This window comes from Trachymyrmex cornetzi, unplaced genomic scaffold (genome assembly GCF_001594075.2).
Source record: "Trachymyrmex cornetzi isolate Tcor2-1 unplaced genomic scaffold, Tcor1.1 scaffold66, whole genome shotgun sequence".
NCBI classification, from domain to species: Eukaryota; Metazoa; Arthropoda; class Insecta; order Hymenoptera; family Formicidae; genus Trachymyrmex; species Trachymyrmex cornetzi.
The window spans coordinates 1-19817 of NW_017299981.1; the positions used below are offsets into that span (position 1 = coordinate 1).

General features: G+C 30.9%; 5 protein-coding genes across 5 annotated transcripts in view; 3 read left to right on the top strand and 2 right to left on the bottom strand.

Annotated features, from left to right (window-relative positions):
- Positions 1-95: 95 nt before the first annotated feature.
- PIG-G (phosphatidylinositol glycan anchor biosynthesis class G) lies at positions 96-7669 on the bottom strand (the record flags this gene model as incomplete). The annotated part of the gene is made up of 7 exons (XM_018516895.1): positions 7414-7669; positions 6360-6558; positions 5852-6061; positions 5307-5495; positions 4786-5137; positions 1848-2053; positions 96-378 (listed from the first exon to the last, which is right to left on the bottom strand). Coding segments are annotated over exons 1-7 (1639 nt in total), but the record flags the coding sequence as incomplete, so codon positions are not given.
- On the bottom strand, positions 2866-4509 carry LOC108767175 (uncharacterized). The gene has a single exon (XM_018516911.1). It carries the CDS (start codon positions 3988-3990, stop codon positions 2962-2964), a length of 1029 nt encoding a protein of 342 aa, XP_018372413.1. The 5' UTR covers positions 3991-4509; the 3' UTR covers positions 2866-2961.
- A 1421-nt stretch (positions 7670-9090) lies between the features above and the next one.
- Positions 9091-12320, top strand: LOC108767176 (uncharacterized). Its single transcript, XM_018516913.1, has 5 exons — positions 9091-9436; positions 10470-10689; positions 10844-10934; positions 11383-11613; positions 12191-12320. The coding sequence occupies exons 2-5, from the start codon at positions 10475-10477 to the stop codon at positions 12302-12304; spliced, it is 651 nt and encodes a 216-aa protein (XP_018372415.1). The 5' UTR covers positions 9091-9436; positions 10470-10474; the 3' UTR covers positions 12305-12320.
- A 138-nt stretch (positions 12321-12458) lies between these two features.
- Positions 12459-17280, top strand: LOC108767177 (tctex1 domain-containing protein 1-A). The gene is given in 5 exon segments (XM_018516914.1): positions 12459-12481; positions 12484-12654; position 13258; positions 15916-16129; positions 17115-17280. Coding segments are annotated over 5 exon segments (570 nt in total). The 5' UTR covers positions 12459-12463.
- Positions 17281-17573: 293 nt separating this feature from the next.
- Positions 17574-19817, top strand: part of LOC108767171 (multiple inositol polyphosphate phosphatase 1-like) — a 7335-nt gene continuing 5091 nt past the window's right edge. Inside the window, exons 1-4 of the mRNA XM_018516901.1 lie at positions 17574-17625; positions 18405-18590; positions 18684-18815; positions 19038-19213. Of these exons, the coding sequence (XP_018372403.1) occupies positions 18419-18590; positions 18684-18815; positions 19038-19213 (480 nt within the window). The 5' untranslated portion in view covers positions 17574-17625; positions 18405-18418. The remainder of the gene's footprint in view (positions 17626-18404; positions 18591-18683; positions 18816-19037; positions 19214-19817) is intronic.

The window sequence follows — 19817 nt, forward strand, 5'->3', positions numbered from 1 at the left end:
ATATTTGTAGTAAAATATTTATTACGAGAGTATTTTTGTTCAATTTATATAAATTAAATAAATCTATATCTAATTATTTATTGGTCAACAAATACTTTCAATGTTTAAATTAATATTTTTTATTATCGAACATTGGAAATTAAATAAATTGGTTCTCACATTTCTCTTGTCATTTAAATTCAGATTATAGTTAATATATGAAACGCCGATAATTAGTAGGAACAATAGAGCTTTGATACTCGGACAAAGAACAGTTATGTTTCCAAAAGTGTAAAGATACAATCCTAAGCACAGGGAAAATCCCACCAAGAAAAAAAATACTGTGTTTTTACGCGTAGTCCAAACTGTCCATTCCACATGAAACGCGATGAAAACCATCTGAAAGAAGATATAGAGTAAAATTATCTTCAAATTCCTTAAATTAAAGTAAAGGATACTAATTACAGTGTTACACATATCTCAAAATTTATACTTAATATCATTATCTCTTTCCAGAAAAGGAATCAAAAAGATAATTTTTCTTATTCTTCACAATCAGAATTTTTCAAAGCTTATATATACTTTTGACTTTATAAAATTTTTTAAATTTTTATGTGAATTACAATACTTTTAAGTGTTGAAAAAATCTAGATTTTAAAATTGCTCATATGTATGAATTCTGTAATATTCTAAGATTTCTCATTTTATAATCTTCGAATTTGAAAAAAACTTATAAAATTTAAGATTATTTTTTTTACAAATCTTCATAAATTTTATATATAAAAATTTATATTTAATATAATAAGATATTATAAGAGCTTTTTTTATACTATGGTCCACTTTGATTTGAATCCCCTCTTTAAATGTAATTTCTTAAATACTAGAGTAAAAATGCTCGTATATTTAAAAAAAAAATTAAACAATGTCGTGGCTTGTTTCGAGCTTCTAATTAGAATAATAACTTTAAATTAATATAATTAACATAAGAATATAAATACTAAATAATATTCTACACAAATGTTTCGGCTTACAAAGCCTTCTTCAGTGTTAAAACGCAGAAATACAATATTAAATTAACAAACCAAATAAATATCAAATACAATGAAATTAAAAAAAAATCATCAGTGGTGAAGTGTCAATATATAAAGAATTCAAACGTCAAAAAGTATTATGGCAGATTATAATAAGATAAGAAGATTTAAAATACTTCAGTCAACAGTTTTGCCAAATTCCTCGGTTAAAATCGAGAATCCAGTTTGTCCCAGACTTGTATCTCAAACGATTCGAGAGTCAATTTTCAAACGAGAAACAGCCAACATCTAATTTTTAATGTATGTGACCGGATCTCTTATTGAGGGTTTTAATTACAGTAATTTATATAAATTAACAATATCATAAAATACTCGTAACTAATGAATTCTCAAATAGTTTGATACAAGTCTGAGACAAACTGAATTCTCGATTTCAACCGAGGAATTTGGCAACTGTTTTATCGAGGGACATAATGTAATCTACTGTTGACTGAAGTATTTTAAATCTTCTTATTTTATTATAATCTGTAATAATACTTTTTGACGTTTGAATTCTTTATATATTGACACTTCACCACTGATGGTTTTTTTTAATTTCATTGTATTTGATATTTATTTGGTTTGTTAATTTAATATTGTATTTCTGCGTTTTAACACTGAAGAAGGCTTTGTAAGCTGAAACGTCTGTGTAGAATATTATTTAGTATTTATATTCTTATGTTAATTATATTAATTTAAAGTTATATTCTAATTATAAGCTCGAAACAAGCCACGACATTGTTTAATTTTTTTTCTTAAATACTAATTGGATCTTTCTAAATGATCTATTTTGCTTACTTGCCACATGACGAACAAGACAACAACTATCAGACTAAAGTCGTATATGACTAAATGGCTAGTTACAAGCTCTTCCTTCATCGTATCAAGAATCGCGTGATAAGACAAGACAATATTCTCAATGTCGTTTCGATCACGCTGTGTCTCGTTTGAGTTCAACCAATCAAGATGCAGATCCGTGATGTTCAAATATTTCTGGTATATATCTGAAAAATATTGAATCTGCCTTATGATCGCTAATTCGAAATTTTGGAATACTGTCAAGAGACGATAAAAGATGCTACTTATAGAAGAAAATATAAATAAAACGCATCCCGATATATAAATAAAGATAATAGTATTGAAGTAATGTATAAGTAGTAGTTTGTTTTAATTCATTATTACTTTAAAAGTTTCAGTAAGATGTAACAATTTTCTGTTATTGTACAATAATAAAAAGAAAATGTAGTCATTTAACAGAGCATCTTTTTAATTCTTTAAAGAAACTTATCAACTATCTAGTGTCAACTTGCAGATTTTTAGTCAACATTTCTTTTTAAGACTTCATACGAGAATCTCGACGCGAGAAACGAAGCCCAAAAGGAAATTATAGTATTCCTAAATCTTTTTTTTTAATAAAAAGGATTGAATAGTTTCAGATGAATTGTTTCAAATGTAACACATATCGTCCTCTTATTAATAGCAATTAAAATCTCGAAGAATTCTGCTAGTATCTTCATGGACACAGTTTAAGCTTTTTCTTTTATTGTTAGACTCTGGAGTTTCTGAAGAAATAAAACACAAAACGAAAATAAACGAAATATAGAACGAAAACTTAACGAAACACAAAACGAAAATAAACGATAGAAATTAATTTACGTGTGTGTGTGTGTGTGTGTCAAATTATTTTTAATACATAAGGACAAATATGTCCTGACATTTATTTGTCTTTATACAAAATTGAAAAAATTGATTTACAAAAGAACTTGTTTTCTTTTGTTATACCATGCAAGAACATATGATATAAAGAATATTTTTTGGATTGTAGTCTTTTATGTACAGCAAAGAATAAAGCTTATGTCGGTCGAGCTAAAAAAATAGCTGGACATTACGAATTAGTCGCGACTGAGTTCCCCTAATTGATGTTGTTAAAAGCAAAGTTGATCTGCCCAAGACCTAGGTAAGCCATAAAGTTAGATGCCTCAAGTTTCTTGAAATCCGATTCAGGCACTCCGAGAAATATACTTCTTCCATCTTTGAAAGCTCCCAAGTTCTCGGCGAATATTTGCCAGTTTGCCGTATTAAGATCCGGATTTTGTCGATTCAATCGCTTCAGCACGGTCTCGGAGGACTCGAGTGGACCCGGAATCCATACGCAAGCCCGAAAATACTTCTGCAGCTCATTGTAAATGATCATCTTGAGTTTGGCCCGCGGCCATGGCGAAATGTTGTCGATCTGCGTCGAAAGCCAATAAAGCGATGACTGATCGACACATTTGATTACTATAGCGTCAAATTTGATATATGAATCATGAAATTTGGGAATAAATCCATCGACAATCTTGTCGATTTCCTTCGATATAGCACCTCGGAACAGTGTTAAGTGTTCTAAACCCAAAGGCATATTGTTCGTCGACACTATTGCTCTGATTAAGTGATGGTTAATCACTTCGATCCTCTTGTCAAATGTTTTTTGCTTTTTAGTGATCTCGCTATTCGACACAGAGTTGTCGATGGAATTTTGCGGACGTTTGACGCCGGTGGATGTGCTCGCCGTTGCCTGTGGCATTGTTGAGGGTATGTTGTTCGTCGACACTATCGCTCTGGTTAGATTATGATTAATTATTTCGATTCTATTATCAGATATTTTTTGTTTTTTTGTGATTTCGTTATTCGACATAAAGCTGGTGAAACTTTGCGGACGGTTGACGCCGGTGGATGTGCTCGCCATTGTCTGTGGCACCGTCGAGGACGCTGAAAAATTAAAGGCAAAGTTACGTAGATAGTAATTCTGTTTTCTTCGTTTTTTTCGTGAACGGGATGAAGTGGTGCTTCTCGGTACCACAGCATTCGGTTGATTTGTGGTGAATGCAGTATTACTGTAGGCAGAAAATTGAGTGACTGGTGTGCGTAAATTCTGCGAGTCTTCTATCTTTATTTTCATATTAATTTGATTAAAATTAGGTTTCTCCAATTTGAATCCCACGAGCAGCTAGGGAATATATACGGTCCGCCCACGCAGAGCCCCGCATGCATGGGTAAAGCTGTGTACTACCGGGGTGGCGCCCGGTTCCCCGGAGGCATCGTTAACGGCACTGCTCCCCCAGTACCACGCAGCCCTCATCACGATAGCTCACAATTTGGCTTAGAAAGCTGGTCCGCGGCGACAGTTTTTACCTCATCGGCTATGACTGCCACTAACCAGACAACTCCACGTCGTCTGGCCATCCTCCTATCCGCCACCCGGAGACGCGCTCGGTAGATAGCTCAATCCACGAGGTGATATCAGTTATTACAATAAAATGTGTGTGCAAAGAAAGAAATAGTATGTAGACCTCATCCAGCTTAAATCCTTTGAAAAATTCTTTTGTTGATATGTACTCTTAAAGATACAAGAAAGAAAATTCTTTGAAAATAAGCTGTTTTGTTTTGCATCCTTATTATTTAGCTATGAGGTCCTTTATTGCTGGTTGATTTTATTTTTTAATATACCTGCATAAAATAAATAAAATAATTTCGGAGACTTTTTGAAGATTTCCTCACACGCTTCTAGATATATTTGTGAATTATAAGTTTTTGAATCTTAAAAATTTAAATTTGATCTTTCATATCACTAAATTTATTTTTTTTTCCTTGACTTCTAAATTTCTATATAATCCTGAATTTTTATCTTCTCGTCATCTAAATATCTAAATATCCTTAATGTTTTACGAATAATCCTTAAGAGTTAAATGCTTACACTCAGTTTCGTTGGTGAATTTCTGGAAATGATCAAACAACTGTCTCAAGTTGTAATTGAGGAGGAAGAGCCGTTTATCGTCTTGGAGATTGTAGATATAGTCCAGAAATACGGAGCCAAGACTTGTAGAAGGAATGGGTAGCCCGAGAGCGGCCGATAATGTCGCCGCAATATCGAGTTGCTGGACCTCAATCGGAATTCTTAATTCAGTGTCTTCATATACACAGTTGGTTCCTCCTACCGTAATAATCGGCACTGTTGTTTCTTCCGGCGTCGAGCCGCCGTGGCCGCCAGAGTCTTTCATTCCATGATCGCCGCAGACGACGAAAAGTGTGGGTTCTCCATCATCGTTCTAAAAATAAGCAAATAAATAAGTGATAGGACTGTATTATGCTATAAATAAAATAATGCAATATTAAATTTCTTCTAAATAATATGTGTAAATTATTTTTACATACTATATTCAGATAAAAAGAAAAAGATTACAAAGCAAGGATTAAGATAATTTTTTAAATACTAACCCAATCCTGAACTTTTTGGGCTATTTGAGCGACAATCTTATCCATTTCTTGTAATTTAGGTTTAATTGATGGACCAAACGGACCTTCGACGTGACCAATGTGATCTAGTCCGAGATAATGAAGAATCATCACATCCCAATCGTCATTACTCAACTCGTCTTGTATATGTCGAGTCACATTATTATCTACCTGTTTAAAATTGAACAAATAGTCAGCCTCCAAAGAATAATCTTATTATGAATAAGACAATAGTTTATCACACATAACTTATTATCTGTTCCATTTATATTGAAAATCTTAAATATTTAATTTTATTTTTGATGATACAAAACAATGTTTTAGGTAAAAATGGAATGGTTTCAAGGGGGACGTATTTTGATCATGTTCTTTTTTTCTAGGTGGAGGCGCTAAAAATATATTACAGTCACTTTGTTTAAATTATATCATTTTTTAAATATAATATAATTCCTCTAATTATTCTACACATAAAAATATTTTATACTTTTTCAATTTACGTGGACCACTTTGTATAATACATTAATTACCTCTGTAAAATCTGTAACAAAAAACGAAGTAGTACCATCGTGACGATCAAATATATTGGGAAATAGAGAGAGCCAAGTTTCGTCTCCATAAAATATTAATTTATGCCCATGTGCCTTCGCTTGGGACAACAAATTATCGCCGTGCAGAGGTTTACTCCCAAAGTTCAGTATTACATCTACAAAGTTTGGCACTGTACCAGTCATCATGGCCTAATAAATAAAAATTCTTACAAACTGACTTCTCAGCATAGAATATTTTCAAATAACAAATTACAAAAAAGGCTTTTAGGAATCGGCGCTGTAATAATTGCGCATTTAATTCGATTAAATGAAAAAAGTCTTCTATAAATAATCTCTTTGTCGTTTCTTCGTTTAATCGAATTAAATGCGCAATCATTACAGTGCCGATTCCTAAAAGTCCTTTTTGTAATTTGTCATTATTTTAATAGAAGGAATCTTATTTTATTGTGAATTTTCAAATAAATTATTAACAAAATTGCAGCTTTACTTTTATTCTAGGCATCGTCACTGTTGGTGCCTGCAATTTAGCCTGTATCAAGCATCCGTGATCATTTGCCAGTATATCACTCGTCAACGGCATGGCGATTTTTCCTATTGGACCCGCAATAAAGTCCCACCTTAGCCCGTCGATCACCATGAATATTAATCTTTTTATCAATGGTTTGTATAACAGATCTGTCTTTATTCTGAAAACAACACACATAACGATCAATATTTTGAATTGAAGTATCAATGTATTCGAGATATATAAATGTATTAACAATTATTTAACTATTAAAAAAACAAGACTCTGTCTCAAACTTGAATATAGATTTCAATTTCCTTAATGTATTAATTAAACCAAAATTATATAACTCTGTAGATTATCGGTAATATTTTGCAGCGTTAGAAGTATATTGATATTAATATGTTGAAAAGTTATGTAAATTATATTTATTATTTATTAATGCAATTATTAATTATGTGTCTATTTAGTCTTTACATTTGGAAAGTCCTCTTCAGCCCTGATAGAAATTTTTCTTAGAATTTTTTGTATGTATGAATTCTGAAATATTCTAATTTCTTATTCTCTATAAAATATCTTAAATTTATTCATGATTCATGTATTCAGAAATTATAGAATGAGAAATCTTAGAATATTTCTGAATTCACATATATAAAGAATTTTAGAGGAAGTGTAGATTTTTCCCAGTACTTTTGAGGAATGTTCCAATTCATATAAAATATATCTTCGAAATTTTCTAAAGTTAAAAAATTGTTCAAAAATTCTGAAATTTATATAAAAATGCTGAGAAATTATATGAAGGATTCTGAGAAAAGTTTCCATCAAGAATAACACGAAGATGACATAAATACCTTCGACCTTTACTAAGTCGAAGATATTTATCTCATATAACACAGTTTCTTCTTCTTCTACTTATTATTTTCTCATTACTGATTGTATCACATTTCTTATTTCCTGATAAAATTACTAATTCTTAAAAATAAAATCTAATCTTTCTCTTTTTTTCCCTGCACAAGTCTTAATTTGGTTAACTTACCTCAAGTTACCGATGTATTCGGGTATATTCGAGTTCGAGGCGATCTTATGGTCATAATGAGAAGAAGTGAAGAAAAAGCCGCATAGGAACAAAGTAATAAAGATCAGTGCGATCAGCAATATATACAACAACAACAAATTATCTTTGGATAGTTTTCGGAAGTCATAATAGTCTCTTTCGCGAAGTGCACACCACTCCATAACTTTGGCAAGTGCCGGATATCGAACGACATCGAATGATACGAGGACGTATATCGAAATTCGACTCTCGTAATATTCGATCTTTCGATTAGTTCCTCCGCGAAGGATTTAAAAAACTTCTGCCATTCTACATGCCTGGAATAATATCAAGTGAATTAAAAACTTTTGCATATCAATTTTGTATAATAGAATTTTCTTTAAATTGATTAAATTAAAAAATCGCCGACACTACATCATTATAATAATAATAATTATTTTTACATTACATTTTACATAAGTAATTTAAGAAAAAACTCAATAGTATGTGTATACGTAAAACGAATGTAACAATAAATAAAATATAAATACAATCAACAAAAGAATTAACTTAAATAAACAGTTAAGTAAATAATAAAATTCAAAAATTCTTGGCAATATAGTTTAAAAGTGCTTATCGGCATCATTATAACACGTATTAAATTGATTATCAAATTATTTATGATATTATTATTCTATAAGTTTCAGTTTAAAAGTGCTTTTATTCAAGGTTGACTGCATTTGAGCGCAGTTTGATGAATTGGAAAATGTATATAAATTTAGAAAATCTTATTAAGCGCCTTATAAGATATTCTGTAATTCTGACATTATATATAGATTTAATATTTACTCGCATATAAATTTAATAATTACATAACAATATTAAAACTACATTTCTCGCGCTGTTATAAAATCATTTAAAAGAAATTGATTTGCACAAAACAAAGATAAGAGACATTTACTTTTTTGTAATAAGTGTACAATTTTTGTACTTAAACTAATTAATAGGTTTTTTTATTCCTGCCTTATAAACTATTAGATTTTTCTTTTTCGCTTTCACTAAATATTATACATGTAAGTGAGTGTATTTTTGTATTCACTTTAAATTTCAAATGTATACTAGCTAGTTCAGCTGTGTTATTACCATTAAAGGATCAAATTCAAATTCGTTCCTTGTCAAACAATAATATTTTGTTATTTTTAACTTCTAAATGTGTCAAACTGTATTATTATTTTAATAAAAACGTATGGTTGAAAACAACAATCACATATCTAATCAATCTCTTTATATTAATTTTAAAATAAGTATTCATATTAACGTACAATTGCAGTAAATAATAAATTAAATTTGAGTCAAATTAATTATCAAATTAATAATTAACATTTCTTGAATTAAATTATTTACTTCCATTGTTTTAGTTAAATTAACGACATAATAAATAAGAACAATGGCGATCGATAGGAATTATGATTAAAAATAATTCAAATTGAATATAATTTGACATTATAAATTTAATAGCACATAAAAAAACAGATCTTACTACATATATTTAAAATGTTGTGAAAACGAGAAGGAAAATAATGAAAACCAGTACAGCAATAAAAAACAAATCTGTAGGTATTTGGTAGATTATCATATTTGAGACTGTCCTAAGATGTATAAGTCAATCGAAGGGCTGTGTTAATATCTTAGACATATACTTAAGACGGTCTTAAAATAACAACGGATCGCGAATATCGTACCTATGCACTAAGAAGATTTTCCCTCGGAAATCGCACGTGAGGGAAGCGTGATTTCCATACGCGCGACGAGAACTGTCGCGGCCACGAGCTCGGAAACGAGTCACCACCGATCAATAAGTGAAGGTGGACTGTTGTGTACGTCGGTCTATGCGGCGCTACGTAGCGCTCCGCTAGTTCAGCGGGGCTCATTCGCGAGGCGTTCGCGCGTGGATCATGCCCCGGTAATTTCCCCGCTGTCCCGAAACACCGTGTGCGTCCGCGGCTCCTCGTCCGTCGGAAATTAAGTGAGTGCCCACGATTCAGCGCGAACTCGCGTTCGTGATCTCTTCCCCCTGGCAGTCTCCACGACATGTCGCGGCTGATCGAACGTTTCCGAGGATGCTCTCGGGCTCCTCGGTCACCTTAATTGGATCCGCGAACTTCCTTTCAGACATTGAACGAATTTGATTGTTTCTTTTCTGTGTTATCCTTTGGCATTGACCTCTGCACATCTGTAAATAGACGTAAATGTCTGAGCGTCTTTCAGTTTCTCTTTACAGAAATTTAATGTTAAAAGCTAGTTATTAATTACTTTGTTTAAATATTAAAAGGACTGCCTTCAGTGCTTTTAATACTCAAAACATGTAATTAATCACTTAGAACTTTTAGCACTTGGAATAAATAATTTTCAGTACTAAATTAGATTTCTATAAGGGTCCTCTCTTTCTCTCTTTTCCATATTCAATTCTTGAAATTATAATTCTTCATTAAATTGTTAAACAGAAACAAAAATTACCATAAAATCGTATTCTTTTCAATTCTCAACACTTACAAAATTCCAATTTAACACTAGTTAATTTAATATTAAAAGATAGTGATTAATTACTTATTTTAGTATTAAAAGTATATTATAATTTAGTGCTTAATAAGTAATTAATTACTACCCCTTAGTATTAATAAATTTTTGTAAGGAAACTTCAAGCGGTAATTAATTAATTTCAACTAATTTAAGCTATTAACAACCAAGGTCTTGAGGTAAATATTTAACTATAAATTCCCTTTCTTATAGGAACACAATTAATATTCCTTTAAATTTTCCTCAAACATTAAATCACTAGCTATTTAATTACTTCCGGAAAAGCGTAAATCGTATGAGTTTTAATTGAAATTCTTCATACTGAAATTGCAACCCTTATTGAAGCGACGTGTCGGTCCATACAGTAAACATGTCAGCTGCTAATTAAAAAAATATTTACGGCGATTTACATCTCTTTCTTTCGCACACTTTTTTTCATGCTTGTAAAACATTCGCGAATTAAATGGATCGAATAATTTCAGCGGCAATGGCATCGCTGGAGGACAGCTGGAAGGAAGTTACGGAGGGCCTGGACGCCGCGGTCTGCGACTCCTGGTTCACGCGCCTGCAGGAAGTCTACTCGGAGGAAAAACGCACGTACCACAATCTGGACTCGCTCAGGGAGAAGTTGAATCACTACTACGAAATCAAAAGCAATCTCAAAAACCCGCGAGCTGTTCTACTCGCCATATTCTTTCAAAAGTGAGTGCGGTGGCTGAATGCAACGATAAAAAAAATTTTAGCAGCGCGCATGATGGTGTTACTATTATCGTATTCAGTATTTTATTATTTAATTGAATTATTATATTGTCGCTCTTTCATCGACAGCGACTAACTTAAAAATCTCCTGTTGCAGCTTCGAGTATGATCCTAAAGCTTTGGTTTTTAGCGAAGATAAAAATCTCGAGCACTTCAATGCTTTTGCTGATGAGGCCGAAGTTCCGTCGGTGAGTAAACAGTTTGAATTTTTATTAGTTAATTTTTTACAAGTTTTAAGCGTAATCATCACCATAAAAAATATTGAAAAATAGAACAAAAATAAAAAGAATTTTAATTATAATCGTTTCAAGATTTAATTGTTAATATTTTAGAGCCGAATAAAAATGACGTAAAAGAAAATAAAGACTCATCATGAAATTTTAATATAAATTATATACAAAGAAAGAGTAAAAAAATTTTAATCATAGTTTTTGTAAAATTTTGTTAGTGGAGTCGAATAGAGATGAGACAAAAAATGAATACCTATCATGAAATTCTATCGATTATTTCGTGAATTATATAAAAGAAGAGTGTCAACATACTAAAAAAAGAGAATAAAATGCAAATAAAAAAGATGAATACTCAAAATCCGTTGATTACATTCACAAAAGTGATCTGGCTAATTTTATCTTTCAGGACGCGGAGGTCAGGGAAGAGACTTGTGCTCTGCTCAAAGTAGCGGCGACTCACAGCACCGAGGCACATAAGGTAGGCGGTGCCTTCGGCAGCGAAGATGCACACTACTTCCTGGACCTGGATATGGCAGTACTCGGCTCCTCTCCAGAAAGTTACGCCGAGTACAGAGAGCGAATACGCGGGGAATATTCTTTCCTCAGCGAGCCCATGTACACGGCGCTACGGCTAAAGGTGAGTCATCCCGTTTAACCCTAAAATATACACGACAGAAATATAATCTCTCGATGAACTTAAAAAAATACAAAAATATTGTCCCAGTATAACAATTATTATTATTATTATTATTATAACAACTATAATTTCAATTAATATAATAATGATTAGAAAATACTTTAATCTTCTTTTACAAAATGTTAATAATTCAACGAAACAAGCTTTAAAAATCTCAGAATAATAATTATAATTACTGTACTAAATAAATAATTAATATAATAAATTGTAATATAACAATTAAATAATTACTGTATTCCAAGGTTAATTATTAAAGCTTATTCTGTTGGATTCCGTAAAAGAAGGCTCAAGTATTCTTCAAAATTATCCAGAAAATATTATTTAAAAGAAGTTTCTTTTAGTTTTTGAAGAGAAGTATGTTAATCCAAGACAGAATTAATACATGTTATTCTTTCTCTTTTTCTATACCTTTAAATATTATATTATTTATGAAATAGAAAAGAATTTAACGCAAATAAGATAAGTAAAACAGAGTGATTACATTCGTGTCATTCTTTCACGTTCTTGCGTCTTTCAGGTGTTGCAGAACTTCCTGCAAATCCCGAACATCTTCGCCACCGTGGAGTTTCGTGACAAGCTGGAGGAGCAGGCACGCCAGAACATTCAAGCGGAAGTGGAGATGCTGTCTTAGAGCTTCATCGCTTTGCTTCACACGTAGGCTGCTTTCCTTTTAGAGAACACACTTGACACAAGCGTCGTTTTATCCTCCTTGGCATTCAATGAATGACAGTGATAGGACGATATTTAATTGTGTTGACTGTGTCGTTTAAAAGGAAAGCAGTACGTCATAATGAGGGTTCGCGCTTTACGCGCTCGACGCCCTCGAGGACGATCCAGCAGCTGCTCTTACCGGAAACTCTCATCAAAAGGCCAACGGTGCGAAAAGTTTTAGACGCCTACCTCACGAAGATGTATCCATCGCCGGTTCTGCTGAAACGCGAAAGAATTATTGAATGCAAATCTCTTCGGACCGAGGCAGAAGTAGGATATTAAAATTATTTACTTTTAAGTTTTTAAAAGCTTATGTAAATCATTTACGCACAATTGTTAAACACTGCGTTCTGCGTAAACGTTTCCAGTTTTTATTTTATTGGAAATTTTAAATATTTCAATCTAAGTTTTCAAAACTTACTTGAAGATTAACGACGTTTTAATTAATGAATACTTGCAATTGCAAGTAATTTTGTAAGTATTCACGTAATGTAGGCAAAAGGAAGATGATTGCAAAGATTATAGATTATAATTAATGAATGAATAAGTAATGAATATATGTACATACGTGTATTATTTCTAAAGCTAGTAATACTTTAATTTAATAATTATTCGAAACTGTGTCTTTCTCTTGTGATCTTGCACGTTGAAATTTGGAAAATAACCGGTTCGTCGTGTCACTTTAGGATTTGTGAATGGAATTGACGTATCGATAAATGTAATACCAGTATATTTTAGAGAGCGTATTTTCACTATTATAAGCGATAACGGATCAAAAAGTGGCGTAAAATCAAAAGGAACGCTTCACACGATCCTCTAGAATGTATTTTCATATTTGCGTCCTTGAGGATCGATCTCTCGAAACGATATCAGAGTTCGTTGGAAATATCTGTAAATCTTTGGAGATTTCAAGAGAATCTGAGAAGCTTTTCACATCGCGTCCACAAATCCTTTTTGAAGCAAGCTTATATATATATATATATTCCCTCGACTTTGGCAACGCATTTCTGGCATGCATTTTACGCAAAAATTTGAGATGTTAGTAGGAAGAAAAAGAATTGTTAAACGATAATGAAAACGTAATGTTTTCTGAGGCTCGTGATCGAGAAAATTGCGCTGGTGAAAATATTACAAATATTAAATACAATGTACAATTAAATAAAAACAATTATTAAATACATCTATCTGTAATGTAACATTGTATCCTTATAATAAAACATAAAGTTATTCATGAAATAGTGCGTAATAAAATGATTAAGAAGTTCTATAAAATTGTAAAAGGAAGTAGAGAAAAAATAATTTTAAAAAATTTCACATTTTCAAAAGAATGTATTTTTTCCAAAATATATATATTTTTAAATAAATGATCTTTAATATACTTTTCAATACTTTTAAATAACTTTATTATAAATAAATATTACTTAAATAAATTTATTGTATTCCGTACGATCTCTTGTATTCCGTACGAGCGTCCTAAGAATTTATTTAAGGTTTTCAGCACATTCTCAATTTAATTTAACTTGTGATATTATTGCAGTAGTTTAATTGCGTTAGATGAAGTCCGGAAAAATTTCGGCGCGCAGTTTGAATAACTACACAAATATGATAAATATGCATGTACATATTTAGGATATAGATAATTCACTGGGAATTATTTAGGCAAAAAAGATCTAGCTTTGACCGTCATAGGCCTAAATATACTTACTTTTAAATAAGTTTTTAAATAAATTTTGAACTTTTTGTAATGCAATTGATTAATTATGTAATTTAGGAATTGTATATTTTTACATTTCTTGTATTTTTTTTTTTACTTATTTATTTCTACAGTGATGAACAAATCTGACCTAATTTTATTTTCTCAACTTGTGTTTAAGCTTCTTTCATAAAATTTCTATTAACTTATGCACAAATATTTATTCTTGCCTCCATCGATCGATCTTCGCAGCGTTTCTAAGTAACAAACTGTCGTTTACCTTAGATACGTGCGTCCTTGCAAGAATTAGTCAACCAGAGAATTGTTGCAGAAGAGTGGGAGAATCTTTACAGACTACTAAAGGTCCATTCTGATCGATTTATCATCGGAAATCAACATTATGCCGTTTCAACTCGAAGCGAGTGAAAAAACTTGCGACGACAATGAGGTAAAAACATCGATACGAAACGTTTGTTTCGAGTTACGTGGTATCATCGAAATTCGCATCGATGCATCAGAATGCTAAGATTTTAGTTTGATAATAGTTCTCTAATAGATTTTATATCAATTTTTTTTATCTCCCGAATTATGTAACGACAATCCATAAAAGATTTAAATACATGAATGTACGTAAATGTAAAATGTGATTCTAACACAAATAATATATAAAACATAGATATTTTATAACATTATATAGATATAATTATATAATAGATACAACATGTATATATATAAAATAATGATTAATTAAATGAAAGTTAAACAAAAAATGATCAAAAAAAAGCTCTTAAAATTGCAAAATTACAATATTTAACAATATTAAAAAAATAATTTCAATTTTTTACCTCGAAATTGCAATGTAAATATAGGGTAAACTCGGGTATGATGGTCATAGTTTTTTAAAATGCAAAAAACATACATTTATTCTTGTTACTTTTTAACAATATTTGGGATATTACTTTCACTGAAGCTTAAAGTAACAAATACTATCGCAATTAAAGAGAAAATTAACAGAACTTTAATTTTATCAAAATATTACAAAGTATGCATTGGCCATCTTATCTGATTTTTAGGGAAAAGATGGCCATGATATTAAGAAAGATAGCCATAGTATTTATAAATAAATAGTGAAAATAAAAGTATTAATTATAGGTCACATTGCAATTTACGTACCTTTATTCTGTATGTAATGTTGATTATGGCAGCTTAACTGTAATTTATTAGACATTATAACAGTTTTTAGCAGACACGTGCAAAACTTTGCAGATAGTCGAAAGAAAAAATATTAGATAATATTTATAATATTGTTATTTTGAACAGTGTACTCATATGAACTATTGTAAATATTGATTATCTTTAAGAATGACTATAAAAATGCATTATTTATCAATTATTAGAGAAATTATGGCCTATGGCCATCTTTTCCGTATGGCCATAATACCTTAGTTTACTCTATAATCTATATAATAAAATTGGTAAAAAGGTCAAACAACAAACAATTAATTAGGTCAAAATTAAAATATCTATTTTACTAAAACATTAAACTTTTAGCATTATATATTAATAAAAAAACTAATGTTAATCTTTTCTTGATATTCTAAAATAAATTAATTTTAATTTTGTCCTAATTAATCGCTCGTTGTTTGACCTTCTTAATATTAAGTGAAAATGGACCAAAAAATATTCAACACAAATGAATCAAGGCAATATTCGATCAAAACGGATCTTGGTAAATAATATTTTTGTGTGATAAAATTTTTACAATTTTCAATTGAATCAAACTGCGAGCCAATTATTATACATATTTGTCGGTTTTGAAACACAGTTTTGGACTGCAGAAGCAATTGCTCTGTCGCAGGCGCAGAAATATCAAAACAGTTATCGCATGCAGCCGCAGAATTCGTTTAAGATCGATCTGGTGGACAAGATCGTGAAATCGGTGATGAACAATCGTTTGGACGAGGTCGCGTACGACGATGCGGAAGCCACGAAATTATGCGGCGACATTGCCGCGGAGATACGGCGGCGCGTGAAGAAGCTTAACTTCGACAGGTGCGAGACAGATTTGCATTTTGGATGATTTGGAGATTATATTTCTGGGGAAAAGGAATTCCAAAAACGTTTGATTTATAAGTATACATGTATAACAAGTTTCTACGAGAATTATTAGGAGGAATTAATTTGAAGAAGAGTCAAGAAAGATACATAATCAACATAAATTGATTTAAAATTAACTTAAAGTTAATTTAAAGAAGATTAAAGAAAGATACATAATCAACATAAATTAATTTAAAATTAACATAATCGTTATTCAACGAAATAATTGAGGTATATTTATAAATGCCGAGAAATTGCTAGGGACGTGGTAATTTAAGAAATAGCGCTTCAGTACTGATTTTCAAATAAATTTAAAAAAATTACTATATATTTTATAGTTATAAGTTTTACACGAACAAAATATTGATAAAAAAGGAATTATTTGAAGATTTATAATGAAGTACCAAACACAAATTCGTCAAGAGTCACTGTTACTGATCAGTTATTAGATATTTAGATAATTTACTCTAATTGTTAATTAATTATGTTATTTTTATTTATATTTTTTATTTAAATTTTTATTAAAAAATTTAAATACATAAGATAGATATTAAATTCTAGATTCTACCTAGAATTTTTTAATATATTTGACTCGATAAATATTTAGCGATATCATAAATTTCCATGTAGACGATTTACATTTAAAAAACGTTGAGATAAAAACGTTAAATAGACGTTATTAAATATACAATTATAAAAATGTCTCGCATAAAAATAATAATTTAAACTAGTAAAAAAAAGTTTAATAAACGTTACAAACATCTCATAAACTTTTTACGTTTATTAAATAGTTTTAAAAAAGAATAAAATTTTAAACGTTTATTTTTCAGTTGATGACGTAATTTTAACGTTTATTAAATGTATTTTGAATGTAACTGTGTTGTTTGGATGATCACAAAAATTCCTCAGATGTTATATAAAAAAATTCCTTCTCTTCCAGGCATAAAATCATTGTCACGGTTACAATAATCGAAAAGGCCAGTCAATCCGTAGAAACCACACTCGGCTTCCTGTGGGACAGCGAGAGAGACAAATACTCTGCTTTTTCCTTCGAGGGTCGTACTTTTCATGCTCAGTGCAGCGTCTTCGGTGTTTATTATGAATAATATGCCGCGAGTTTCGGGATTCAGCAATGAATTCTCGATTACGAAAGAAAAAAAATTCATTATGCGAGTAGATAGCAAAGTGTCGCCTTCACAGAATCTTTTGCTCCGCAATTACACGAATAAATCACGCGCGACTATAATACACGGAATAAAAAAAAAATCATTATCATTATACATAGAACTGGTTCCATTTACGCAAAGTCTCAGGAAGATGATCCGCCAATAATATCGAGTTGGAAACAACATTTTTGTCCATCAGTCCGTGTCTCTGTTCATGCGAGAGTAGATAGTGGCTAGTCTCTCTCAAGAAGGAAAACATTACTTCAGACTTCGTGATCTGGACAGGTGATATTTTAAGATAACACTCTATTTGAAAATTATTGATGATTATTGCAGTAAACGTTCCTATTTCAATTTCTTCCTTTATTGATCCTCATATTAATTATCTATACTTTGGATTTTGGAAAATAATCTGCGGTGATTTTTTTCAAATGTATTCAGTTATTGGAAAAAAAACAAAAATTGCGTTGAAAAGAGAAAAGTGCACAATTTTTAATAAATATAAATAAAATTTAGTAAAATGTTATATATAAATTTATTTTATTCATGAAAATGTGCAGATAATAATCCTAATGATTAATATTTTCAAATTTTTTTTTATGAAAACTCGTAAAAAACTGTTTAACGTGTCAGTTTTAATATTGCTGATAACCCTTTTAATAGCTGCTATTAAATCTGTCATTGTTTTTGGATAGTATCTATAATCTTGGATAGTAATTAGCATGCTTTATTATTAGCAAATTTCTCATCGATAAAATAAACTTATATATAAACATTTTATTATTATATATTTTATTTATAACAATAATAATATTAACAAAATTAATTAAATTATACCTATTAAAAATTGCAGGCTTTTCTCCTTTCAGCGCAATTTTTATTTTTTCAATAACTGAATATATTCAAAAATGACAGCTGATTAGTTTCGACACTTTGTATCTTACATTGAGACATTACTTTCTCGCGTTAGATCTATTTGCTTGAAAAACTATCCCTATCGCTTTATTATTTCCAGAAATGTGATTAAAGTCAATCAACAGTTCCCTCTTTGCTCGTTTAAATAGCGAGGATTTACAAGATGTGTGGAAAACTCTGCTTTTCCATTATCGTGATATGCCTGGCGGAAAGCGCAGTGTTAGGAAATCCTCTGAGCTGTCACTCCGATAACAAGAGCTTTTATCCTTACATCGGCACTAAAACCCCGTATTCTTACGTTTATAATGATACCGGAGGAACTATGACTCTAACGAGTGAGTATTTATCGCTGTACAACAAGAGAAGCCCTGACGAATATTCGCAAGAATTTTCTACTTCATCAAAACGGACCTAATCGGAATTTTCAGACTGCGAACCGACGCAGGTATGGATGCTGATCAGACATGGGACGCGATATCCTGGCGAGTCTACAATCGCACAGATCTTGAATCTCACGCACATTCGAGATTATATAATAACGAACACCGTATTCGAGACTTGTGAGTGAGAAGATTCCAAGGTTTCTACATTCTGACCGATAATCGTTTGTTGTGTGTTCTTTGAATCGAATTAGAAGATAAAAAGATGCACTATTAGATAAAAGAGTAATGAAATCTTAATGGAAATGGATTGATTTACATTTTGACAGATGAAAGTAAAATATAAAAACGTTGATTAATACAAGGGATGGGAGTCCCTTTTTAAAATTTATTTTCCCGTAGGCGCATCTCGATACGAAAAGATGGATCTAAAGAATTGGAAGCCCTACCCCGAGCTGGTCCCGGGAAAAGGAAAGTATTTGGCAATACAGGGTGAAAAAGATTTGGCGTCACTCGCCGAAAGAATCAGAGCCAAATTGCCGATGTTGTTCGACTGGAACGTGACCAAGAGTTTCAAGGTAATAATGTGAGAAGTTCGATTTTTGTTTTCTTTTTTCTTGTTATATTATACGATTGTAAAATACGATGTAAAACATAGTAAAGAGAGATTAATGTAAAATTAATTAATATAATCAATAAAATTAATAAATGATATAAAATAATTAATAAATGATATAAAATAATTCTTTAATATATAAATAATTTGTATTTTAAATTATATTACTGTTAATATTATTAATAATATTATAAAACCGTATATGTGATAACACAAACTACAGCAATCAAAGCCTTAAATGGTCTAGCTGGATCTTAAATGTTTCTATGATTCTGTGTGAATTCATGTATTACGTATATGTAGTCCTTTTTGAAACGTGCGCCGAAATGATTTGTCGGTCTTGAAACGCTAAAACTACAGTAATATATCACGAGTTAAAATTGACTAGCAATTTAACAATTTTTTATGCTTTTTCGCATCTTCGAAACGATTTTAATTATACTGAGTAACATATTAAAATCTGTAAATAATTAATTCTTATTGCGAAAAATATTACCTCGGCCGGGAGTTGAATCCAAATCTCTTGCATTCCGTGCGAGCATCCTAAGCCTTTAGACTACCGAGGC